We start from the raw sequence: 25,354 nt of genomic DNA, 5'->3' as shown, positions 1-25,354 counted from the left end.
CAAACAGGACGGGGGGGGAGGGCAGCGCTCTCCCTCCTTCTCCCTATAAGCCCCCCCCCCGCCTTTCTTTTTCTCACTCGGCCACACTTTCATATCCCACAAAATAGGGAGAGGCTGGGAACAAAACCCAAAAAAATTAGAGGGGTACAAATACACTCGCAACGCCCAGGCTTAGTTTTGTGCCCCCCCCCCCTTGCCTGCCCCTCCTCTCCGCCGCTACCTGTGCCATGGCCGCGGCTGAGCTCGGGCTCCTCCCGACCCTTGTCCGGGGGCTTCGAGAAGTTGGTGGCGGGGCTAAGCCTGCTTCCTCCGCCTCGCCGCTCCTCTCCCTCGTCTCCTCTGCTCCGGGGCCTGGCCCGGCCTCCTCAGGGCGACGCCTCGGGGGTGCTGAGGGTGGCGGCGGCGGCGACTGCTATCCCCTCTCGCCTACCAGAGCCGCGCCTTCTTCCCTTCCTTCCTTCCAAACATACGGCAGGGCCGGGAGAAAGGGACGGCCAGGCCTTGCAACCGCCGCCGCCGCCGCTCCTTGTGCGCCTCCGGAAGCGCATTCCTCCCCGCTGCCGTCAGGCTGGGCGGAGCATGAAAGGCGCGGAATTGGGGCCCTCAGGCTTGTCTGCGTCGGAGCAAAGCGGGGTTTTCCTTCCCTGGTCCTCGTCACGGAGCTCACCTTTGCCTTGAAACTCGGCTTTTAGGCTCGACAAAGGTTCACAAACACACAGGCGTTGCCTTCACCCCCCAGCTGCAAGTGTAGATTGGCCAAAGGTTTGCTCCTCCGTAAGGACACTCCTGGGATATATATATTTTTACTCGGAAGTAAAGCTTGCGTTCAGAGGGTGTAGACTTGCAGCCTGAGGCACACTCTTTCTCTTCACTCCTACAGGTTTCATTTCACATCAGGCTGAAAAACAGAGGGTACATTGGAATTTCTGGGTGATCTGAAGTAGATCAGGGAAGGTTCCTTCCTGACTCCCAGTTGTTTGCCCTAGGAAAGACTCCCGAGTAAGCAGGTAGTCGTGTAACAAGGGGAGATGCTGCCCTTCTGCGGATTGGTAAAGAGTTCTAGCAATGGAGGAATTTAGAAAGTGGAGTCTCTATTTTAAGGTTGTTTCTTGTCATAGGGAAAAGGAACCGAACCATATCCCTAGATCCACTTTTTAAAGACAAAAGTTGATTCTATTCACATTGAATAGGCACTTTGCACATACTCACAACTCTCTCTCTTTAAAAAAGCCACATTCAAGTCCATGATAATTGAGCAGGCCCTACTATTGTTGAACTACAACTTTCATCATCCCTGGCCATTGACGTACTACTCTTTCAGAACCAAACTTCCCCTTGACCTCTCTCATCCCTGGTTAGCTTAGTCATTTGTCTCATCCTGCCAAGTGACAGTTGATACAGAATTTTAAACACCCTTATACTGAATCAGATCACTGGTATATCTAGCCTAGTAGTGTGTAATCTGAACTTCCAGTGGCTCTCTAGGGTCTCACTACAATAACACACTAATTTGGAAGACAAATTCCCACAAGAACAAAGTGCATAAATCTTTAATGACAGAGGAGCACCCCTTAGAAGGCATATGTTCCAACAGCACCACATTTGCTAATGTGATATCTCCAAAGAACCTAAAAAGACGTATCTGAAAGTCTGCTACTACGCACATCTGGATGTCTGCAGGGGGCAAGACATTCAATTAGGGTTGCCATATTTTACAAAAGTGAAAACCAGGACACCCCAAAAGTTGTGTAATATCTGGGGGGTGTGTGTCAGTTTCTAGCACTTGTTGAACCTGATAAATTAATCAAAATTGTACAGGCACTTGCTTTGTTTACCATCTAGTTTTATGAAGAGTTCTGGAAAACTCAAATGTTTGCATGCAGTTTTCTGATATTTTGGTTGGCCTAATAAAGGTATTGCCCTAATCAGTGCTATTTTTCTAGAAAAAGAGGTGCCAGAACTCTCCATGAACACCTCCCTCATTCTCTTAGTTCCAGTACCTCTCAGGTAGGTACCATTGCCATTCTGAGTTCTGGCAAGTTCTAGGTGAAAAAAAGCCCTGGCCCTAATATTTAATTTTTTTCTTATGGCTTAAGGCAGGTATTTCTACATATTGTGTAACAACTGATTAATCTTTAATACTTTCAATAGTCTGTAAGACTTTAGCAGCAACAGCAACAACAGCTACAATAATAAATTAGGCAGTGATTCCAAGCACAATGCTTTTAGAAAGATACCTTTGTCCAGCTTTCCTCTCTACTTTAAAATAATAGTTTGCCTTTCCTTGTAACTGCAATAGCAAACACATTCCTCCCTTATATATCTTTTCCAACATTGCCTGCACAGTTATTTGTATAAATTTAGATTATGGTTTCTTAGGACCATTCAGGTTCCCCCTGATTTATAGTCACACATTACAATGTTAGTAAGGGAAATGGTGTGGCTTTCGGAGAACACAAAGGGAAGTTCAAAAGGAGCTGTCAGATGTGTAGATGGGGCTCTATAGAAAGCAGAACTGCATAATTGCCAGCTCCCAATTCAAAACCACAAGTTCAGCAACCTGTGAAATTGATTTAAAAGCTGTCAGGAATAATATATAAAATATTGTCAGTTTCTGAGCCTCTGGAATACACTGTAGTCACTGTAAAAGTTTGGTTGTTGTGATCAAATATGTTTTAACAATTAATAGCTAAATTCAGTAATATTGCATCTTAACATATATTCAACATGAATGAAACTCCCTTAGTTTTAAAATAACTTGCCAGATGGGCGGAGTATAAATAACAAAATTGTTGTTGTTGTTGCTAATGTTTAAACCTAGATCTACCATTAGTTCATGACCCATTGAACATCCATCAGCCTATCTACACTTGCACTATTCCTTTTGTTACAAAAAGCCCTGTGAGGGCATGTGAAAAGCTCAGTGGAGCAGCAATGAAACTACTATCAAAAGGCCCTACCATCAGCCTGCAAAAGTCATACACCAGAGACCATTGTGTTCCCAATATCAGTTTGCTAGCTGTAGCTGGGCCTGGGGACATCCTATTCCATAATAATAATTTTACTATTTATACCCTGCCCATCTGGCTGGGTCGCCCGAGCCACTCTTGGCGGCTTTCAACATACCATATAAAAACATAATAAAACGTTAAATATTTAAAAGCTTCCTTATAAAGGGCTGCCTTTTACAACCTCTTCCAAAGGTTGTATACAGTGGTACCTCAGGTTACATACGCTTCAGGTTACATACGCTTCAGGTTACAGACTCCGCTAACCCAGAAATAGTGTTTCAGGTTAAGAACTTTGCTTCAGGATGAGAACACAAATTGTGCTCCGGTGGTGCGGCGGCAGCAGGAGGCCCCATTAGCTAAAGTGGTGCTTCAGGTTAAGAACAGTTTCAGGTTAAGAACGGACCTCCGGAACGAATTAAGTACTTAACCCAAGGTACCACTGTAGTTATTTACTGTATTTATGTGAATCTAATGCACCATCAAATCTAATGCGCACCTCAATTTTTAAAACTTTGGAACCAAAAAAGGTTTTTGCTGGCGAATGTAAATGCACCATCAAATCTAATGTGCACCCTAATTTTCGCAACGTAATTTGGCCAAAAAAGGTGTGCATTACATTTGAGTAAATACAGTATCTCCTAGGCTTGGGCGTCGCATATACTGTAGTAACTTTGTTATTAACTGCCATATGCAACTATTTCTGTGATTTTTAAGATCTGTTGATGATGCCAAGAAATCCTCCCAAGCACTTAATATACTGCAGCAGTTTGTGGCCTGGTGTTTTCATTCCTTTCTTGAAAACACACCAGAAAGTTTGGCACTGATACATAGTGAAATGCCAAACATATTTGCCTAGGATGCTAGGCAAAAATAGACGATTTTGGCTGGCAAAACACAATGGAATTTTATGTCATGCTGCCATAAGAGTTTGGTCAAGAGCTTGCCATCATCAAGATCTATCAATGTCCATATCTGTTCATCTTTTGAAAATGATGGGTAATCTGTCCTGCATTTTCTAAGACGAAAGCTGTTCTGAATTACCATTTCCACTAGAATATTTCAAAAATTTGACAACTTGGAAGAATAATTATAAATCAGATTCACGTCAGACATTCACCAAGCTCCTTGGCAATAGTGTTATGAAAAGCAATATTTTGGTTAAAAGGAAAGGTTCATCAGAAAAAGTGCATGAAGAATTTTCTAAAAAGTGAGAACTTCTAATGACAGTCCAATGCTGAGTCCAAGCTGTAATGGTGTAATGTTCAGTGGCTGTAATGAGGCCAGTGATTGGCTGTATTCCACCAGTACAGTATTTGAAAAGAGCTGTTTTGGAGATCAAAGGTACCCTTAGGTGAGGGATGGGGAACCTCTTTGGCCCATACTTGTTAAGGAAGTGGAATCTGAGCATAAGCTGTCTCTGAAGCCCAGTCACCAATAAGATACCCTCTTTTTAGAGTAAACAGTTCATTTTAAACTCTATACAGCCTGTATCCATTGGAACACTGAGAAACCCATGTTTTGTCCTCTATTTCAGTTCCACAGACACCCATCTGACTGAAGCAGGGTGGAGGACATTGACTTAGTCATTGGTACCACCCATTAGCGTTCAGTTAAAACAGAGGGTGGATTACTGGGGGACTTTGGAAACTCACTATAGATCTCAGCCCAACTCATCTTGCAGAATGCCTCTGAGAAGAAAATGTAGAAAATGTATAGAGGTAAAAAACAAAGATCCAGTTTAACCCATTATTAGCTTTAGGGTACTGCCGGTGGGGGGGGGGGGAATCCACACATGGTGTAGTGTAGTGGTAAAAGATGATGGATTCTGCCACTCTCAGCACATTTAAGCTTTCCTCATGAAAAAAAACAACCCAAGACCTTCTAGACATAGGATCCCTTTAAAACAATTTCTTAGCCAAATTCACCCTGAATGTTCCTATAATTTTCAATGTGGGTTAGGATTTCCACTTCATCCTTTACACACACTCATAATGAGAAAAAGTAGGAAGGGAGGATGAATTATTTTACCCAAATAACCAAAAGCTTATTAAAGGCTCAATAATCCAAGGGGATTTACATTATTTTGTGATTGCTCCATTATAGGTAAAAAGCATGTACTCAAGTCAAGCCGTGGAATTACCTAAATCTGTCTGTTCTGAAGGCGAGAAACAAGTATTACAGCTTGCAGCTATGGTAAAGACTTTGCCTTTTGATATATTTAGTTTGTGGTTACACAAACTCTTTTCCATTCCAGATCACACAATACATGTGGGGTTATTTTAAACAAAACCCTATTTTAAAAAATCTCTTTCTTTTGTCTCGTTTATGATCATATCAGATGTTCCCAGGACAGTTGCTGATGCTGAATGGAAAGATGACTGTGTTAGATTTCCAGTGATTCATAAAGCCACCTCCTTCTCTGTTCTCCTTTCAGAAGCCTTGCAAATTTCCCTCTGTCAGTTAAATTAGGGATGGAGAACCTGAGGTCCTCCAGATATTGCTGAACTACAAGTCCCATGGCCTCCAATAATGGGCCGAGCTGTGTGGAACTGATGAGGTTCAGAATCCAACAATATCTGGAAGACCACAGCTTCCGTACCTAAATCCTAAATTGTTGCTCATGAAGAACATGTATTCTGAGAGTAATGACAGTTTTGTTTAACTGAGCTTGTGGGTCATCATAGTGAACTTGCTATATTTATTACAAAGGAAATTGGGCACATGGTTAATGTTTTCACAAATACTCACACCACAGAGCAGTATAAAAGTTGACAAAAATGAGCCTGGTTTTAATCATGCCCATAAAAGTTAATGCAAAGAAGTCCTTAAGACATACTTCCTCCTGATACAACCTCTTCTCCTTGTGGGATATATTCAGGGTGGTACAGTACACAGAGTTGGGCTTTATTGGGGGAAAAACCTCCCCTTTCAGCCATTTACTGCAACAAGAGTTTTGCAATGAAAGTATTTTGTTATGATTAGGTCCTCCTCGCCTTTTTAAACAGTTGACATATATCTGTGTCAGTGTTACTTTCAGTTTATATCTCCATTATTCCAGTTTAACAGCATCACACAAAAGGAAAGTAGCAACTTATCTACCATTTCTTGTTGATTATAAACCATATTGCACAAAATGCAGTAGTAAATAATCTGGGAGAATTGTTTATTACATTTATTCATTGCTTTTTACATAAATGTCTCAAAGTGACTTAAAGAGTATTTAAAAATACCGGACTACCTGCCAAACATTTAAAAACTGTGATACTCATATGTTGAGAGAATACCTGAAGACAGGTACTTGCCACTTCATATTCTTTATATGCCTTTGAAACACGGTAAATATACTGGGTGAAGCATTTTATGGACAAATTATCCTTAATTCTGCATTAAACCAGCACATGGTGCTTAGCATATGTTTTGTTAAGTACAAATTTAAAAATAGTTCACGACCATCTTAGAATCAGCATAAGCCCAAGGTGTTTTAGGACTTTTTTTATGTTATCACTTTATCTCCTGAGATGTGAGTAAGCCAAAAGCAGGGTTTTACTCACACAACACTGTTTGCACTTAGTAACACAAATAGTTCGTCAAGCAGGATTAATCAGCAATGCTGCTATGAGATTGCTTGCTTCTTATCACCAAATCTGTAGTATAAACATGGTGGCTGTGTTGGCCAAAATATGTTGTATGCTGTGGGGTAGACATCAAGGGAATATCTGGAAGCATCCCATTTTCGGTATGAATATGATATTAATTTTGAGCTTGCTGCTTGGAACACTGATTTGGAAATGACTGTGTCATTTTAAAGCATCCTTCCCCAAACTGGTGCCTCCCCCCGATATTTTGGAGTACATCTCATTGGTCATGCTAGGGCTGAAAGGAGTTGTAGTTCAACAACATCTGGCATGAATCAGGTTGAGGAAAGGTGCTTTAAAAAAGTTATTCAACAAGGTTTTCTAAGTGGATTGCCTTGATTGCAGGTTTGGTTTGCGCACAGATTTCCACATCACAATTAGAAACCCTATCTAACAGCTGCTCAAGCTTTGAAAACTAGACAGATGGTGTTACAAAATGTGTTGTGATGCTTCCCATTTCTCTAAGCAGTAGGAAACTCCAGCTGCTACAGAGTTGAGTTCCCTTTTGAGAAGCTTGTGTATTTTCTTGTAAGCATAAAAATATACAAGTTGAGCAGGGTGCATCAGACAAGAACTTTGGCAATCATGCACGCTGGTCTTTAAAGCAGTATCAGTTCTCCCAAAAGCTGAAAGCATAGCCTTAGAAATTCACAGCTGTGGCCAGGAAGAGTCAATTTCCCATGAAAAGACATCTTGGTTGCCTTCTAAAGCTTGATTCCATGTGGATTCCCAAAGATAGAAATATATAGATTTGGTTCCTCAACAGGGATTTTGAAGAATTCTGATGGAAACATGGGTGAAAATTGCTCATGTTTGCTTATTCATCCCACTTATGGAATGGAAATCAATCCTCTGATAACAATTCCATAGTTTCCTCTAATTCCGCCATCTGCAATCCCCTGCATCATATTCCATATCATGCCCAAAGGCCCCCCAACTGCTAGGAGCACATGTTGGTGTGGGGCAGTGAGGTCTGAAAGCCCCATTCTGAACTTTCCTCTGTTCAAAAAAGGAAAGTTAGGATCTTAAAACACAGCAATGAATAATCCTTAAATTTAGTTTATACATACAGTTTAATGTGGATTATAAAAGCAAGCTATAGAGCAAATCTAACACATAATGTCCTTGTTTTTGTGGCTTACATTATTCCGTCTTGCTTGGGGGGGGGGGGGCTGGACTTCAATCCCAGTAAGTCCTTCCCTGAATACACCATGGCTTGTGGTGGTGGGAAGTGTAGAATATGAATTGCAGGATAAGATTACAGATTTGATTACATCTATTCATTTGCAACTCTTTATGAAAACAATTTAGTAAACTGGTTTGTTGTTAGTGCATTCCATGCTGCGTATGTTTCTGTTGCAGGACTCAGTGTTGGGTTTGTCCTAATCTATAATCTATAATAGCTCCCTAGCAGTAAACTTAGATGATTCACTATGACTCATTTTGAAGAATTTGTAGATTTATACCTCCAGTTCAGCAGCATCCAGATAAAACCACTGGCTGTTTACACAAGAAAGACCATCCCAAGGCTTTAAAATGGCACATATATATTTTCTCCCTCGAACATTTCACTTCTTACTTTCAGTTGCAAATCAGCAACACAATCCTTGCCTGCAGTTTTGAATGGAAGGAAATCAGTAAGTACTGCTATAAATTAAATTTCAAGTGCCAAGTGAATGTCCTCCTTTTGTGGAGGTAATTGGTAAGAAGAGATCCTCTTTGTTACTGTAAGTTCAGTATAGAAACTGATAGAAGTTCTATCAGTATAGAAACTGATAGAACTGATAGAAGTACAGCTTTATTGCTGTTAGGAGTAGCTGAGACTTCAAAGTGAAAGCAAGATATGGAATTGTACTAAGAGAGAAGCCTCTTGTTAATGGGGGTTCAGTCTTATGGAGTATATTCATGTTGCCTCCTTAGAACACAGTGAAGTTGCTTCCCCATCTCCATGTGCTTCACAGCTCTTCCCTTCCCCTCAGCTGTTCACATCAGCACAGCTTCATTAGTGTCAGATTCCTTTCTGTTTGTATACACACCAGGGGGCATTGATAGGGTGGGGAAATGCCTTTTACCCTATGCAAAGTTATTCATAAGTACTTAATTCACTCCGGAGGTCCGTTCTTAACCTGAAACTGTTCTTAACCTGAAGCATCACTTTAGCTAATGGGGCCTCCTGCTGCTGCCGTGCCGCCGGAGCACGATTTCTGTTCTCATCCTGAAGCAAAGTTCTTAACCCGAGGTACTATTTCTGGGTTAGCGGAGTCTGTAACCTGAAGCGTATGTAACCTGAGGTACCACTGTATTTTGTTAGGATACACATGCATTTTGGATAACATCATTTGATGTATGAAAACGCAGCAAGTGCACAGCAAACAGGAGTGTGAACACAGCTGTGTTGTCCATAGGACAAGTCGGCAGAAAACCTGTAACTAGCACAATCCTGACCATGTCTGCTCAGAAGTAAGCCCTTTCTAGACCACTTTTATATTAGAAGCCAGAAGGCATTCTCCACTACTTGTTTTGCTTACTAGTTCTGAAAACCCCTTCATTTAGCCAATATGTGCCTGACAGCACAACCTACGCAGAAGTGATCCCCATTCAGTTCAGTGGGGACTTATTCTCAGGTCAATGTATGTAGGCTTAGGCTCGAATGTTTATCTTTTGACCCAATAAAAATGAGTAAGTTTTTTGGGGGCTCTTGAGATCAGTTTCCTCAAATGTTGGAGAAAGGTTAGCTATGACTTACGAGTTTCAGTCCTTCCAGATGTTTTACTTCCTTAATGTTGGTTAGACATACAAATATAAGGTTCCTGGTTTTCTACTTTACTGTAATGGAAGAGGACGTCCAGGAACTGAAAGGAACAAGGATCAGAAAATGCATCATCGTTCTAAATCTATTTTAGAGGAAACTATTAAATGGATACTGTACTAACTTCAGCTATCATGTCCCTGTTACCGGTTTTTAAACCAGTGAATCCATTGTTTCTGGTTTTCTTTTAAAAATAACGGTGTTTCTGCAATATAGAAGTGTGGAGATAGGGAACAAAAAGAATAGCCCAAGGGCATTCTCTGTCCAATGGGTGTGTCATCGTGACCTTGCAAGCCAGGGCAGCACTATTGAATGTGTTGCCAAAGAATAAAGTAAGCTGCAGCAGGGTCTTTGTTTAAAATCTTAATAAAAAATGAATCATCGAAAAGAGCATGTCCCTGCATGGCTTCTCTTTTAAATCTCTTTGAGATTTTTTTCTACAATCAAGTGACATTTTATTAAACAAACAAACAAACAAACAAACAAACAAACAAACAAACAAACAAACGATAGGAGTTCAAATATCCTGCCCCATGTTTGCCTTCTGCAACCATATCCTACATCTCAGTGGTTTAATAGTGAATTTCAAAGTGCAGGAGACTCATCATGGCTGCCCCCTAAGCCACATACCAAAAATGCAGGCAGCTGTACAGATCCATTATTATTCACAAACACAGACACAACCCTGGGCGTAGCCAGGATTTTTGTTAGTGGGGACAGGCCTTTTGCTAGGGAGGGGGCAGAACCTCAGTTTGCTATGTATTTATTTTTATTTTTTTGCTGGGGGCCCATGGACACAGCCAGAATGACTTAGCTCCCTCACCCCCATGAGCTGCATAGCTTAGAAAAGAATTTGACTTGAACTTGTATAAACTGCAAAGAAAGCAAACCAAATCACTTTGGACTCTAGCTCGCAAAACAGTGACACTGACTGCCAGGCAAGAAAGGTTAATTCTAAATCCACATTTCACTTCCCAGAGTAAAAGCAAGGCCTGTGAGTTACTGTGCTGCTCCTTCCATTAGCAAAACAAGAGGAGGAATGAATGAGCTAGAATATCTCAGATGCTAGGTTGGGAAACATGTAGATGGACAAAAGGCATGTCAAAAGGAGGAAATTGGAGGCTCCAGTGTGAAAGGGTAGTGCAGATAAGGCTCACTGAGCAATTAATTCATTGCTTTCCCACTCAGCTTTTATCTTGCCCTTCATCTGACAAATTCTGGGTGGAGTTCATGGTTCTCCTCCCAATTCTTTGCTTATGACAACCCTGCAAGGTAGCCTAGGCTGAAAGATAGTGACTAGCTGAAGGTTACACACCCAGCTTTGGGGCTGAGTGGTGATTTGAACCCGGGGATCCCTGGTTCTACTCCAAGTAGGGCCTTTTAGCATACAAAATGGTAATAAAAACTTCCAAGTCACACTGAAATATTCAGGGGTAGATGATCTAAGTATTATTCTTTTTTAAATCACATGTGTGGGTGATAATGTACCAGTAAAATTGAGGGCTCTTTAAATTGAAGTTTAGGCAGGGAACAGATCAGAAATCTATCTGTTATACAGTTAGTTTATCTTGGGTGGGGAAGGAGACACCCAACAAGGATTTCCAGCAGAATTGGTGGTGGTTGTGGGCAGAATTCAGCAAGAAGATACAGTACAATGAAATTAGAGTGCACTGAGTATTTACTCTCCAGCGCTAGTCTATGGGCAGTAGAATCTCTCTGCATGAAGCAGCACTCCGGATTATGTCTGTATATGGAATTTGACACGGGTGGAAAGAGAATCAAACTCCTGACGCAAAGCCTTTAGTGTGCTAGAAACTCAGGGCCAAACTATGTGTTTTGCCAGAAGAGATCTGTGACTGATCTCTTGATGTTTTGTTCTGGTTTTTTGTTTTAGCTAAATATATCCGTGGGGGAGGCCCCTCTGCTCATTGGACTGGGGAAGGAGCAATGAGGATGGAGCTTTTTAACGTTCCCTGAAGCTTTTTGCTGCTCAGAATTGATGCTTGCTAGTTTATATTTCTTCCTGTATTTTTTTCTCTCTCCCAGGAAGCACGAGGAAAAGAGAGCAGGGAGGATTAAACACATCCAGCCCTTATGCCACTTCCTTGACCAAATTAGGACCTTTCTCTTCTCCCTGCAGCAGTGTTTAGCTGAAAAAGAAAGTTGGGAGATCATTCAAGGGTTTCCCAATATTACACATACCTTGGCACTAATTTTCCTGTAATTTCAGAAGCACAGCCATGCCAGTTTGTTGCAGCTTGGGCACTGCAGGTACAACAGCTGATTGTGGAATGAGCTCCTTTATGCTATAGCCTTCTTCCTCAGCTGCATCTCATGAAGCAGGCTGTTGCCTAGGGAAAATGTGGGCTATCATAAATTTCTTAGCCTTTAAGGCACCATATTTGCCCCTCTTGAGCTATGCTAAATCCATGGCTAACAAGTTTGTGTGGGGATGGTTTAGCCCCACATGTATTCACTAGAAGTTTCATAGCATCCAGCTGTACACATCTACAGCTCTCTGCACATGATCAGGAACCCTGCCTCTCTCTATATATTCTAATGAGCATCTGTATTCCAGTGAGGGAAGGGGAGGTCAGAGCTTCAATGTATCCCCTGCAAAAGTTTATTATTCACAGATTCTTAGTGCCTGAAAACAACTATTGTTACCATTCTGGCAAGGAAACCTGAATGTGCGTTTAAAGTGATTTGCTCCTTATAAGAGCATCTTTATCCCTGTGGCAATTATGTAAGTAGAAAAGGGAAAGTTACACCCTGTCTAACACCTCTAAGTTCCACCATTAGGGTGAAGAAGGGCCTGCTAATTTAAAGAGAATAACTTCCAGGGTTTGTTTTTTTTATTACAATATAAAAAAAAAAAATCTTCTTTACCCTCAACATTCTTTGATTCTGATAAATGCTGAATCACTTTCTTGCCTCTGTCCATTTCCTGTTGCTTCCTGTCACTGCATGTAGGTAGGGCTGTGAGATCTTTTTGGAGCAAAGACTCATCTCTTTGCTTGGCAGCTGCGAAGCAAAGGGATTGAAATAGGTGAGCGGAATTCACAACATTTGCACCTCCACCCTACTTTTAAGGTGTTTGTTTATCATCTCTTAAGAGCCTTTATCTTAAGAATATTACAGAGCTGGAAAAGGGACAGAAAATGGCAGCCAAAGTGACCTAGGGTTTTAGGGAACAGAGTGACTCCCCTGGGAGGAATGGGCGAGGAAAAGGTGGAGAGGAAAAGGGGAAATAGAAGCTGGTGAAATGATGCATGTTTCTCCCTCTCTCAAATCACTAGAATTCATGGATGCTGAAAGTTGGAAAATTCAGGACAGATAAAAGAAAGCACTTATTTGTGCAATGCATGGTTAAAACTATGGAAATCAGTTCCACAGGAGGCAGTGGTTAGGTTTAAAAGAGGGTCGGACAAATTCATGGAGGATAGGGCTATCAGTGGCTATTAGCTATGATGGCTTGTTCTGACTCCACCATTGGAGCCAGTAATGCTTCTGAATACCAGTACAATAGCTGGGATCCAAAGACAAGGGGGAGAGTGCTCTTGCAGCTTGATCCTGCTTCCATGTTTCCTGCTGGCATCTGGTTGGCCACTCTAAGAACAGGATGCTGGATTTGATGGAAAATTGGCCCAATTCAGGCTCTTCTTATGTTCTCCCTCCAAAGCCTCAGCTGCCAATTCTACTGGCAATAATATCTGCCTATTTATTACTACATGTATAGCCAACCTTTCCTGCAAGGAACTCAACATGACATGCACAGCACCCAGCCATGGATGTTTAATCTGTAGTTCAGCCCTAAGAGGGAAGCTTTTAATCATACTGTTGGAACTGGCATTTTTTTACATAGGTTTCAGATTATACAGGTTTTAATCTTTTTCTTTAAAAACAAAAGAGAACATGTTACTACTGTCCAGTATCATGGCTATGTCACGAAACTGCCTTTAAAAAGTTGTAAAACAGGCGTTCACATTTAGTCTGCCTTCAGATGGCTGCACAATAACTGTTTGCTTTACAATGGTGTGCTTTCTGATGCAGTCTGCTAACATCCCAAAATGTACTTTCGTAATGGCAGTGGGTCAGCAGCGGAAGGACATCTCAGCTTGCAGACATAAACCGTTTTGCATGGCAGATTAGTCAGGCCAGCAAGTCTGTTCTCGTAAAAGGTGAAATTGCCTTGACATGTTGTGCTGATAAGAACAGCTAAAGGTATTACATTGAAATATTTTCTCCCTGAAAGTAAGCAACGCACATATTTTGAAGGAAAGAAAAAATATGAGGCAAAGGGGACTTTCGTTGTGACAGCTGGCTTGACAGCTGTGGTGTATAACTGTGCCACAGCTATACCTTCAGTCAGCCAGCATGCTCTGACGCCACACTGTGGTTTTACAAAGACCAAATGGACAGCCTCTGCCCTAATCTATACTTGCCTAAGCTTTAGTTGGATTTTGAACGGTGATACAATGGCAGTAAATACTACATACCAACCACCTAACCTATTTTGCTTCAACTGGTGAGTCATGTGACCCACAACAGGGTTTTACCTAAGGTGGGCTGCTCCAGTAGTACCATAATTCATTTTCTTTTTATTTTACGTTTTTGTAATAAGCCTCATGTTGTTGTTGTTTAGTCGTTTAGTCGTGTCCGACTCTTCATGACCCCATGGACCAGAGCACGCCAGGCACTCCTATCTTCCACTGCCTCCCGCAGTTTGGTCAGACTCATGTTTGTAGCTTCAAGAACGCTGTCTAACCATCTTGTCCTCTGTCGTCCCCTTCTTCTTGTGCCCTCAATCTTTCCCAACATCAGGGTCTTTTCCAGAGAGTCTTCTCTTCTCATGAGGTGGCCAAAGTATTGGAGCCTCAGCTTCAGGACCTGTCCTTCCAGTGAGCACTCAGGGCTGATTTCCTTCAGAATGGATAGGTTTGATCTTCTTGCAGTCCATGGGACTCTCAAGAGTCTCCTCCAGCACCACAGTTCAAAAGCATCAATTCTTCGGCGATCAGCCTTCTTTATGGTCCAGCTCTCACTTCCATACATCACTACTGGGAAAACCATGGCTTTTACTATATGGATCTTTGTTGGCAAGGTGATGTCTCTGCTTTTTAAGATGTTGTCTAGGTTTGCCATCGCCTTTCTCCCAAGGAGCAGGCGTCTTTTAATTTCGTGACTGCTGTCACCATCTGCAGTGATCATGGAGCCCAAGAAAAGCCTCATGTATGTGCTAAAATTAAGACACAAAAAGGTCAAGGGAAATTGCTTTCAACCTGGGGCCCACAATGTGGTGCCTGCAAGCATCACAATACACTCAGATATGCTCCTTGGAAGCCACTAAGGTCCAGTTTTTTATTTTTAAAACTGAGTATTTTTGACATTCTTGTTGTTTGATTGGGGTTGTTGGTGTTTTGTCTGTTAGGAAGCAACTCTGAGCGTCACCAGTTTTTCTTTTGTGAAATGGGCATCTTGGGGTGCCCCCAATAGCTCTTTAAATTTCCCACTGGGCCCCTGGGCCCAAAAAGATTGGGTATCTCTGCTATAAACCATTACACTGAGGCATTTGCAGCACTCATTCACAAATCAATGGGCAAAAAATTCTCAGTATTGGTGGAACTTGTCCAGTCATGTAAATTTTTACATTTTCCATTGGACCTGTTTAGGAACATAAGACCATTAAAATGCTGGTCCAGGTGCACTGGCCCACTGGCCCAATAATATATCTGCAGCAGTGCCCAAACTGATGCCTCTGTCAGAGTCAAAGGTTTACTACTCTTGAACATGACGTTTTTTCCAACTTGTGCTGCATTGCCCAGGATACTGTTTTAGCAGAAGTAGTGCCGTCAGAGTTTGACCAAACTGCGGGAGGCAGTGGAAGACAGGTATGCCTGGCGTGCTTTGGTCCATGGGGTCACGAAGAGTCGGACACGACTAAACAACAACAACATTGCCGTCAGACTGCTGTCCATAATATCGGGCAGTAACTCCTTCAATTCTGTTGCTCTGCATAATCCTGGCATTGATATGACAGGTTACATAGGGGAAAGACTCTTTCCAGCTCTCTGGAAAAGCCAGGTAGTGAGATTTAGGCTTAAGGGGACAACCTCAAATCACTAACTCAAGAGCAGTTCTACAGAAGGCAGCAGAACAGTTTCAGAGTATGCAGCTTGAGATTGCAGCCTTAAATGGTAAGCATTTATACAGCACATAATTTTTCCATCCCTGGGCAGAATGCAACAGACGTCTTGAGTGCTTTGCAATAATACAGCATAATTCATTTCTCTCTATGGTACTTTGAATCCTGAGCATTAGGTCATCTTTTCCATACATTTGCCAGAGCAGGATTACTGCACAGAGAAGACTCTCTCCAGGGCTTTGTTCTAAATGACCCAACAGATGAGACACATCATTTCTCTTGAATGTGTTCCACAGTCTGATAATTTTAAGGTCTCCTCTGCCTTTGGTAGTTGGCCCAAATTTCCCTGTTAAGTCCCAATGATTTAAAATCCTGCATTTTTGTCCTTGTGGCAAATACATTTTAGAGCTGATTGATCCTATCGCTTTGTACATTTAATGGAATAGCTTCGCTCCAGAGGAAATAGATCAACTTCTGTTTCACCACTGTTATATAAAAACATGGAGGGAATGTGAGCCTGGGCAAACACTGGAGAGGGGAAAACATGTAGCCAGTTTTAACAATTACATTTTTAAAAAGCAAAAGAAATGCCTACAAAAACATAAAGCATTCCTGTGTTGGGAATGGGCAACCTTGCTAGTTTTTGACCTTTTAAAAAAAGCCGTAGGAGTGCTCTCATTCATGAGTGATACAATGTGGAAAACTTGCTTTAAAAAAGTTCACATAATAGCACACATGTGTGGAAGGAATTAGCATCACATGATGCATGTTTTAGCACATGGATGAGTGCGGAAGTCATAAAGCCACATTCAATGCAGCATTCACAATAGCCGTGGAGAGAAGGGAAATAGTATTTCCCGAATCACAACTACAAAACAATGTAGTTTGAGTACTGTGAAAACAGCAGCACAACCAGTCCTTTGAGGAAAGTTCTTCAGGGTCTTGGAAACAGACGAGCAACAGCTGTACATTTCATAGAATCAAAGAATTAAAGAGTTGGAGGGAACTCCGAGCATCATCTAGTCCAACCCCTGCAATGCAGGAATCACATGGGTGGTGAAGAACAGTGTGGGAATCATTCTAAACTGCTGGATCCCTAGTCTGGGGATTCCTACCCCCTTATGATTGCATATGCCATTTATAGTCTCCAATACTTGGTACATTCCCTCCTTCATTAGCATATTTCTTGGATTTGTATAGCCCAGGTCTAAATGTGCAAACATGGAAGGAAGTCCCATTGAGTTCAATGTGGCTTATTTTCAGCCAATTTACTTAGGACTGCATTCTTTTTCCTTGTCTCTGACTCCTTCCGATTAAATTCCAGAACCATATGTGACAAGAGTATTGTTAGCCCAGAAATGGAAAAAAAAAGAAATTCCGACGAAAGAAGAATGGCAGACGAAATTAATGGACTATGCAGAATTGGACAAAATGACGGGAAGGATTCGAAACCTACGGGACCAGAGATTTACAGAAAATTGGAAGAAGTATATGAATTATTTGAAGAGCAACTGTAATCAACAAATTGCGCTAGTAGGACTACAATAAGTTTTGTAAGGAGAAATATACGAAGTGTTACAAAGTAGAAAAAGATAGAGATATTGGTTATGAGTTTGAAATGTAATAGGGAAGACAAGAAATGCATACTGATAGATTAAATTGGAAAATTTTCAGACAGGATTGATGGAAGTCAAAAATTTGAATAAGATGTAAAAGAATGTTTAATTACTGTTGAAAATGATATGTTAAAAAAACTAATAAAAATTTATATATGAAAAAAAATTCCAGAACCGTATGCACATAAACTAAAACATAACAAAAACAGTCATAAACAATAAAGAAAACATTAAAAAACACACAACCAAACTGAACAATTTCCACATAAATCAAGAGATCTAAAATAAAGATGCAAAAAACTGAACAGCAACCCCTCCCCACCAACAAAACCCCCTAAACAGTACCCAACCCCAGAATCTGTTCAGCAGCTTCAGCTTTTGTAGCTGGAGTCAGTCAGTGCCCCAACCTCCCAGGACAGGTGGGAAAAGGCCTGCAAGGCACAGAGCAGGTCTTCCAGGATTTGCAGCCAAGATGGCATAGAAAAGAACTGATCAATTTTCCAGGAATGAATATAAGGGCTGTTTCCCCCGCTCCCCTTTTAAATTTTTTACCTGATTGGTGAAAGGTAGACAATCAGTGCTAATTTGTACGTGACACTCCACAGCAAAAACTGCTGACATTGTGACGATCATAATCTGCATAAATTCGTTATCTGCATGTTGTAGTACAGTGCCATTGCTAAATGTAAAATTAATATGATATGCATGGAAATAAAAACGTATGAAGGGAAACATTGTTAATTGTCTTTATGAAACGCTAAGAATTTGGGGGGAGAAATTTCACAGCAATAAAACCGATAAAGGAAAGAAACAATACAATTTTAAAAAGGCATTATTGGCTGCAATCAAGCTAAGTGTAGGGAGCGCCACAGGTACAGGGGGCTTCACAGCTCTCATTGATGTGTAAAGAAAACTCTCCACTTGTAATGTGTGTGGGGGGTGTTATTTATTTATTTATTGCATGTATATCCCCGCTTTTTCTCCAAGGAGTTCAAAATGGTGCACATGGTTCTCTCCCACCTCATTTAATCCCTGCGACAACCATGTGAGGTAGGTTAGGCTGAGAGATAGTGACTGGCCCAAGGTCACCCAGTGATATTCATGGCTGAGTACAGATTTGAACCCTAGTCTCCCAGCACCCTGTCCAACACTTAGCACCACACTGGTACACGATGCCTTTGCTACATACTTTCAGCTACTTTACTACTAAATGCTGCCTTAGAATTCCTTTCACGGATTCCTTTCTGGCTTTTAAATAGCTACTGATGTTTTTTTTAAAATAAAAAAAATGTACATTTATAAGGAACAGCAGCACATGAAATCTGATATAAGCATAGGACTGGCCAAATGAAACAAATAGAAAAGATGCAGAGTTAGGAAGTACAAGGCCCAGTTCGAATCCCTGCCTAGCCTCTGGGCCATCAGTCTACTTCTTTCTCCCTTAGGATCAACTTGTTTTCTTCAAGTGACATTGTTTTTAACCAAAAGCAGCTGTGCAGAACTGCAATCTAGATCGGAAGTTGAGGAGTGTGGGGAGAGGAGCTTATCTCTTCCTTTACAGGTCATTTTTCTCTCAGAATAGCCCTTTCTAAGTTTAGCCCTGCCACACTGGGCATTTCTTATCCACACTTGTTTTGGTTAAAGCAAACTTTGTTTTTTTAGAAATCCCTCATAAGAAATTAGGCTATGTATACACATTTTATTTTAAAATCATTGGGACAGAATACCTGGTGTGTCCCACCCCCTATATAGTCCATGTTCAATCTAGTTCTATTGAATATCCCCACCCCCTGCGGAAAAGGGCTTCTTGGGAACATAACAACTCATTGCTGACTGATTCTGCATTACCCCGTGGTGTGTCCATTTGAAAACAGAAGAAAACAGCAGCCTTGGCAATGGGTGTGCTTGTATCCACACCTGCCCAGGGACATTGTAAGAGGGCGTAGCATCCTTGTAAATACCCTTAAAGTATTCCTGGTTTTGCACCTGTTGGTTATTGAACAAAGTGAGATTCAGAAATGAGATAAGAACTAGAGGCTCTTATGGAGAAACCGCCACTGTTACAGGGGATAAGCAAGGAACAAAGGACGCTTTGTTTGTCCAACCTTTAATTTATTTTTTTGTGAGGTGTCTGATAGGGAGTTTGTGCAGTTGGAGTTTGTGCTTTGAAACTCTCCTGCAGGCCTTTTTATTTTGGTCTTGCTCAGTGGCGGCAGCAGCACCCGCCCCATTTATGATTAAGATCCAGCCTCCTGGTGACGGCTGACAAATCTGGAAGCTTGCTCACTTCTTTGTGACCTTTCAGTTGATTCCAACAGCACCACACTACTGTTACTAAGGATTCCCCATTCCCTCAATGGACCAACACAGCTACTTCCAATTTTTCTCCACTTCTTAAAGTGCAACGCAAAATCAACCATGATTTAGTCTGAGAGAGAAATCAATCAGGCAGGCAGGAGGGGCTGGGGAGCAGCTTAAATGTGCAAGCCCATTTAAAGAAAAAAATATCCTTAGAATTCCTCTAGATTTGGCCTGATTCCTACTGAGGAGCTGGCTGCCGTCTCCTTTTCTCTTTGATTTAATGACAAGTATCCAGGAGGCTTCCAAAGCCAAAGGCCCCATATGTTTGACATTCTTTTTCTTCTGGGAAACTGGAAATGACCTCGGACCTCAATGCTTATAGTCAGCCAATTTGTGTGTTTACTGAATTGTTGTTACTATCCCCCCCACCCCAAGGGAATCTAAAGGGAATATACTTTTGCCTGAGACGGAATTTTGAAACTCCAAAAATAACTTTTTGGCTCCTTTGTAATACTTTCTGTGAGTGCTGTTGAGCTTCCCCTTTTTATTCTCTGACCTTTTCACTCTTGCAATCTCTCTCTTGACTTTTCTGCTGATTCTGGTGAGGCCATTGGCTCATTTGCTCTGATGTCATGGCGACCCTGTGTGAGAATGAGAGGCGACAGGGTCTCTTGTGGATCTTTTGCTTAGCTGAATGCTAATGGGAAGTGCAGAATCTGAATTCTAAGACTGGTCACATGAAACCTCTGGTACATTCAAGCACATGCATATTGCCTACAAGACTTGAGTACAGTGGTACCTTGGGTTACATATGCTTCAGGTTACAGACGCTTCAGGTTACAGACTCCACTAACCCAGAAATAGTACCTCGGGTTAAAAACTTTGCTTCAGGATGCGAACAGAAATCCTGCTCCGGCGGCACAGCAGCAGCAGGAGGCCCCATTAGCTAAAGTGGTGCTTCAGGTTAAGAACAGTTTCAGGTTAAGAACGGACCTCCGGAACAAATTAAGTACTTAACCCGAGGTACCACTGTATTTGAATGACTGAATTCCTCATGCAAATGGAATGAATCTAGATAATGCACTTACAAGCCATAGGCAATTGATACTTGCTGTTTATAAGGTCATATCTTGGAATGCATCAGAACTGTGTGCAGTAAAATATGCACAGTATTATGAGAAACTGTGATTCTCTTAATGCGGATGTACCAAAACAACCAGCTGTGTGAGGGAGCATATGTGTCCACATTAATGTGTTAGAATGCAACCTCTTAATATGGATGTTACAGAACAATGCAGCTCTGAGGTGCTGTCGGCTTTTTGAAATAGACATCAGGATGCGTTTAGATAAGAAGAATTGCTTACTTGGAATTTTGTACCTTTATTACTTCTAAATTAGTATGTTTAGGATTACAAACTAAGGCTGTTATCACGTGCCACTTAAAAAGCACTCTGTGTCTGATACTGGACTAAACTACCTACATTGGCTAATGTGATTTTTAAAAGTAGACTTCTGCTGCTGCCTGCTGCCTGGTGTATGAACATCACCCACACATATGCACAAGTTACAGATAGGTAGACGTGTTGGTCTGCCATAGTCAAAACAAAAAAAATTCCTTTCAGTAGCACCTTAAAGACCAACTAAGTTAGTTCTTGGTATGAGCTTTCGTGTGCATGAAGAAGTGTGCATTCTTTAAGGTGCTACTGGAAGGAATTTTTTTTGTTTTGACATATGCACAAAATAGTACATGAAGAGACAATTACAGTATCATGAAAGAACAGCCAACTTTTGTAGGTCTCCAAGATACAACCCTATATTCTGTTCAATTTATTACAGTGCCATATGTACGGTAATTCTTTGCAGTCCTTTATCTGAGACACCACATTTATTGACGTTAAATCTGATTAATGTTGCAAGGTTTAAATTCTGTAGCCTTTATCACAAATGCACTTCCTGAATCAAATTATTCTTCATTGAAGCTTTTGTACTGCTTTCTTCCACTATATTTGTAATATGAGGTTTTTTCATTCATCTGACATGATTTGATTGCTAAGAAACCATTCTTTTTCTCTGAACCTCATGCTGGCAAATCTCTTATGCACTCATTTGGTCCGCTATAAATAATAATAATAATAATAATAAATTTTATTTATATCCCGCCCTCCCCAGCCGAAGCCGGGCTCAGGGCGGCTAACAACAATCAAATAACCAAATAGTTGAATAATCACACATTCTAAAATATTTCATTATAAAAATTAATTAAAATCAAATTGATGGCAACCAAAATACTGTGCAGGTTGCCATAGGAGGGAGTCAGGCTGCGCCCTGACCAAAGGCCTGGTGGAACAGCTCTGTCTTGCAGGCCCTGCGGAAAGATGTCAGGTCCCGCAGGGCCCTAGTCTCTTGTGACAGAGCATTCCACCAGATTGGAGCCGCAGCCGAGAAGGCCCTGGCTCTAGTTGAGGCCAGCCTAACCTCTCTGAGGCCTGGGACCTTAAGGATGTTTTTATTTACAGATCGTAGGTTTCTCTGTGGGGCATACCAGGAGAGGCGGTCCCGTAGGTACGAGGGTCCTAGGCCGTATAGGGCTTTAAAGGTTAAAACCAGCACCTTAAACCTGATCCTATACTCCACCGGGAGCCAGTGCAGGTGGTATAGCACCGGGTGAATGTGATCTCGCAGCGAGGACCCCGTAAGGAGTCTCGCTGCGGCATTCTGTACCCGCTGGAGTTTCTGGGTCAGTCTCAAGGGCAGCCCCACGTAGAGTGAGTTACAATAATCCAGTCTGGAGGTGACCGTCGCATGGATCACAGTGGCTAGGTCAGGGCGAGAGAGATAAGGGGCCAACTGCTTAGCTTGGCGGAGATGAAAAAATGCCGCCTTTGTTATAGCTGTAATCTGCGCCTCCATAGAGAGGGAGGTATCGAAGATTACACCCAGACTCTTAATGGACGGTGCTGGCACCAATTGCACCCCCGCAAGAGATGGGAGCTGCCCCCTCGATCCCATATCGTCCCGCCCCAGCCAGAGGACCTCTGTCTTCGCAGGATTTAACTTCAACCGGCTCCCACGTAACCATCCAGCCACAGCTTCCAGACATCTGGTCAGTGTGTCTGGGGCCGAGTCAGGATGGCCATCCATCAACAGATAGAGTTGGGTGTCATCAGCATACTGATGGCAACCCAGCCCAAAACTCCGGACAAGCTGGGCGAGGGGGCGCATAAAGATGTTAAAAAGCATCGGGGAGAGAATCGCACCCTGAGGCACTCCACACACCAAGGAGTGGCGCGATGACAATTCCCCCCCAAGCGCCACCCTCTGTCCCCGACCAGAGAGAAACGAGCGCAGCCATTGAAGGACTGTGCCCTGGATCCCCACGTCGGCAAGGCGGTGGTCCAGGAGTTCATGATCGACCATGTCAAAGGCTGCTGACAGATCTAGAAGAATCAGCAGCCTTCAGCAATTCTTGCCTTCAGCAATTCTTGAGTGCAGATTCGCAAGGAATACAAGCAACTCTTCTGTCACTGTGATTTAAATGAGGTTAGGCTATAGCTCATTATCTGTTTAAGAGTTCATTGACACAAGGCACTGGAGGCAGAAAAATCTCAAATCTCTTGGGGGGTGGTGGTACCTGTTAGGGTTCCAAGGGGTTGCTCGAGAGTAAGCAGGCAAATGCCTCCCTGCTTGGATGTGAAGCCTTGCTTTCGATGCCAAAATAAACTTTATCTGTCCAGAGCGCCACTCTCCCGTGGCTGGCTCATTCACTGGCAGAATCAGTGAGTGGCTGGTCCTTAAACCTTCCCCAGCAGAGTAGTTTCTTGACACCCAGTCTGCGCCTCCCCCCTCAGCGTGGAAGCTTACTGCGCAAGGAGGGCGTGGGTAACGGAGGACCTCTCTCCTCCCCGCTTTGCCCAGGCAAGGTGTCCTGGCACCGCCTCACCTCCTCCGAGCCCTTAAGCTCCTCTCCACTGGAGGGCAAACCCTGGGATGACAACTACACCCTGTATCCCACCCGTATGACCTCCCCCGGCCTGCAGTGCTTGTCTGCCTGCCTTTTGTAGACTTCTTTAGCCCTTTCCAAGTTTAGCCGGAGTTGTTGGTGCAAGGCCTCCATCTCTTCTGCAAATTGCTCCGCCGCTGGCACACTCCATTCCTCCTCTCCACGCCCTGGGAAGGCCCTGGGGTGACACCCATAATTGGCCATGAAGGGGCTCATTCCTGTGGACACGTGTTCAGTGTTGTTGTACGCAAATTCAGCTAGCGCCAATTTCTCTACCCAATCGTTCTGCCTCTCACTGACATAACAGCGTAGGTACTACTGTAGTATTCCATTCGCCCTTTCAGCCTGGCCGTTGGTTTCTGGGTGCCTTGGTGTCGAGAAGTTCATCTCTACTTGCAGCAAGCTCATGAGTTTCCGCCAGAACCGCGAGGTAAGTTGTCTTCCTCGATCGGCTGTCTCCTCTGCTGACACCGCATGAGAGCAGGCCACGAAATGGCACATTTTAGTCAGTAGATTGACCACCACCATCACTGCTGTTTTCCCCCTTGACTTGGGCAGATCTGTCATAAAATCAATGGACACCACCTCCCAGGGCCTCTCTGGTGTGGGTAAGGGTTCCAGTAACCCCGCTGGTGCGGTTCTTTCCCCCTTTGGCCCTCTGGCACCTGTCGCACCCCCGGACATATTCTCGTACATCCTCCCTTACCTTGGGGCACCAGAACTGTCTGGTGACTAAGTAGCATGGTCTTATGCTGCCCAAAATGCCCGGCTGTTGGGTTGTCATGGAGCTGCCTAAGTATCTTGGCCCTCAATGTCTCTCCCGGAGCATACAGTGCCCCTTTGTAGTACAGGAGCCCTCCTTTTTCCTCAACCCCCCCATTTCCCCCCTTTCCATCTCTGAGCTCCCTGATTTTAGTCTGAGCAAACTCATCATTTCTGGTCAGCCCAACCAGTTCTTGGTCCACAGGAGGTCCTTCCCCTTCCATGTATTCAGGTTTCCTGGAAAGTGCATCCGCCTTCACACCCCCCCCCCAGGTACATATTGTATTTTGAAGTGATACTGTGAGAACATCTGCGACCATCTGACCTGTCTCTGGTTAAGCATGTGCGCTGTCCGCTAGTATTCCAGGTTCTGGTGGTCCGTTCGGACCTGGATCTGGTGCCGCGCCCCAATCAAAAAGTGTCTCCACTGCCGAAAGGCCACGTAAATGGCCAGCAATTCTTTGTTATAATCAGTGTAATTTTGCTCTGACTTGCTCAGTTTCTAGAAACCCTCATCCTCATTGGTGGTGTCTGGTGTGTCACTCCCCCCCCCCCCAGTAGCTCCCTGCCATCAATGGTGGTCACCTGCAAGGGGAAATCTAGTGGCAACAGGTATAGCTGGTGCTCCAGAGTAAAGTCTCTACTGAAGAAATTACATGACGAACCCGAATCCAGCAGAGCATTCACTTGTACTGGGTGCCCATTTGGGAATTCTAGCACCACTTCAACTGTTATGGCTGCCTTGGGAGGGTCTGGTTGGGGCTCTTCTACTGGTCACTTGCCTGGCTGCTGCCCCTGTTGGTCTGCAGCCAAGCTTTTTCGTTTCCCTGCACCTGCGCCTTCTCTCCCTCTTCCTCTTGGCTTGCTGCCCCCATCATGCCTTGCCAGGCGTTTCTCTGGGGACAGACCTTCGCGAAATGTCCAGGGCGCTGACAGACGAAACACTTCTTGGCTGTTTTCCAGTCCCTTCCCTCCTTCTTCCTGAGCTCACTGGTGCTTGAAACCGCGCGTGCGCGGGCTCCATCAATTTCAATCAATTTAGCATATTTAAAATGAGTTGCTAATACATTCTAGT

At 43.0% G+C, this 25,354-nt stretch overlaps 1 protein-coding gene and 1 long non-coding RNA gene across 4 annotated transcripts in view; both read right to left on the bottom strand.

Annotated features, from left to right (window-relative positions):
- The window catches only part of ITGB1 (integrin subunit beta 1), a 32,905-nt gene extending 32,348 nt beyond the window's left edge, over positions 1-557 (bottom strand). The window contains exon 1 of one of the 2 annotated variants that reach the window (XM_077936784.1): positions 221-557. In XM_077936784.1, the coding sequence (XP_077792910.1) occupies positions 221-229 (9 nt within the window). In that variant the 5' untranslated portion in view covers positions 230-557. The remainder of the gene's footprint in view (positions 1-220) is intronic. The other variant, XM_077936785.1, reaches the window with a different exon arrangement.
- Positions 558-5,738: 5,181 nt separating this feature from the next.
- LOC114607724 (uncharacterized) lies at positions 5,739-21,074 on the bottom strand. Of its 2 annotated transcripts, XR_003709212.2 has the most exons (5): positions 20,074-21,074; positions 12,345-12,479; positions 9,393-9,498; positions 8,113-8,257; positions 5,739-7,427 (listed from the first exon to the last, which is right to left on the bottom strand). It is a non-coding gene; the product is annotated as an uncharacterized LOC114607724 (long non-coding RNA). The 2 variants fall into 2 exon arrangements; XR_003709211.2 differs by having other exon boundaries at positions 5,739-8,257.
- Positions 21,075-25,354: the final 4,280 nt, after the last annotated feature.

This window comes from Podarcis muralis, chromosome 12, assembly GCF_964188315.1.
Source record: "Podarcis muralis chromosome 12, rPodMur119.hap1.1, whole genome shotgun sequence".
Taxonomy (NCBI): Eukaryota; Metazoa; Chordata; class Lepidosauria; order Squamata; family Lacertidae; genus Podarcis; species Podarcis muralis.
The sequence above is the reverse complement of the archived record's forward strand: the minus strand, read 5'-3'. Positions and strand labels throughout refer to the sequence as shown.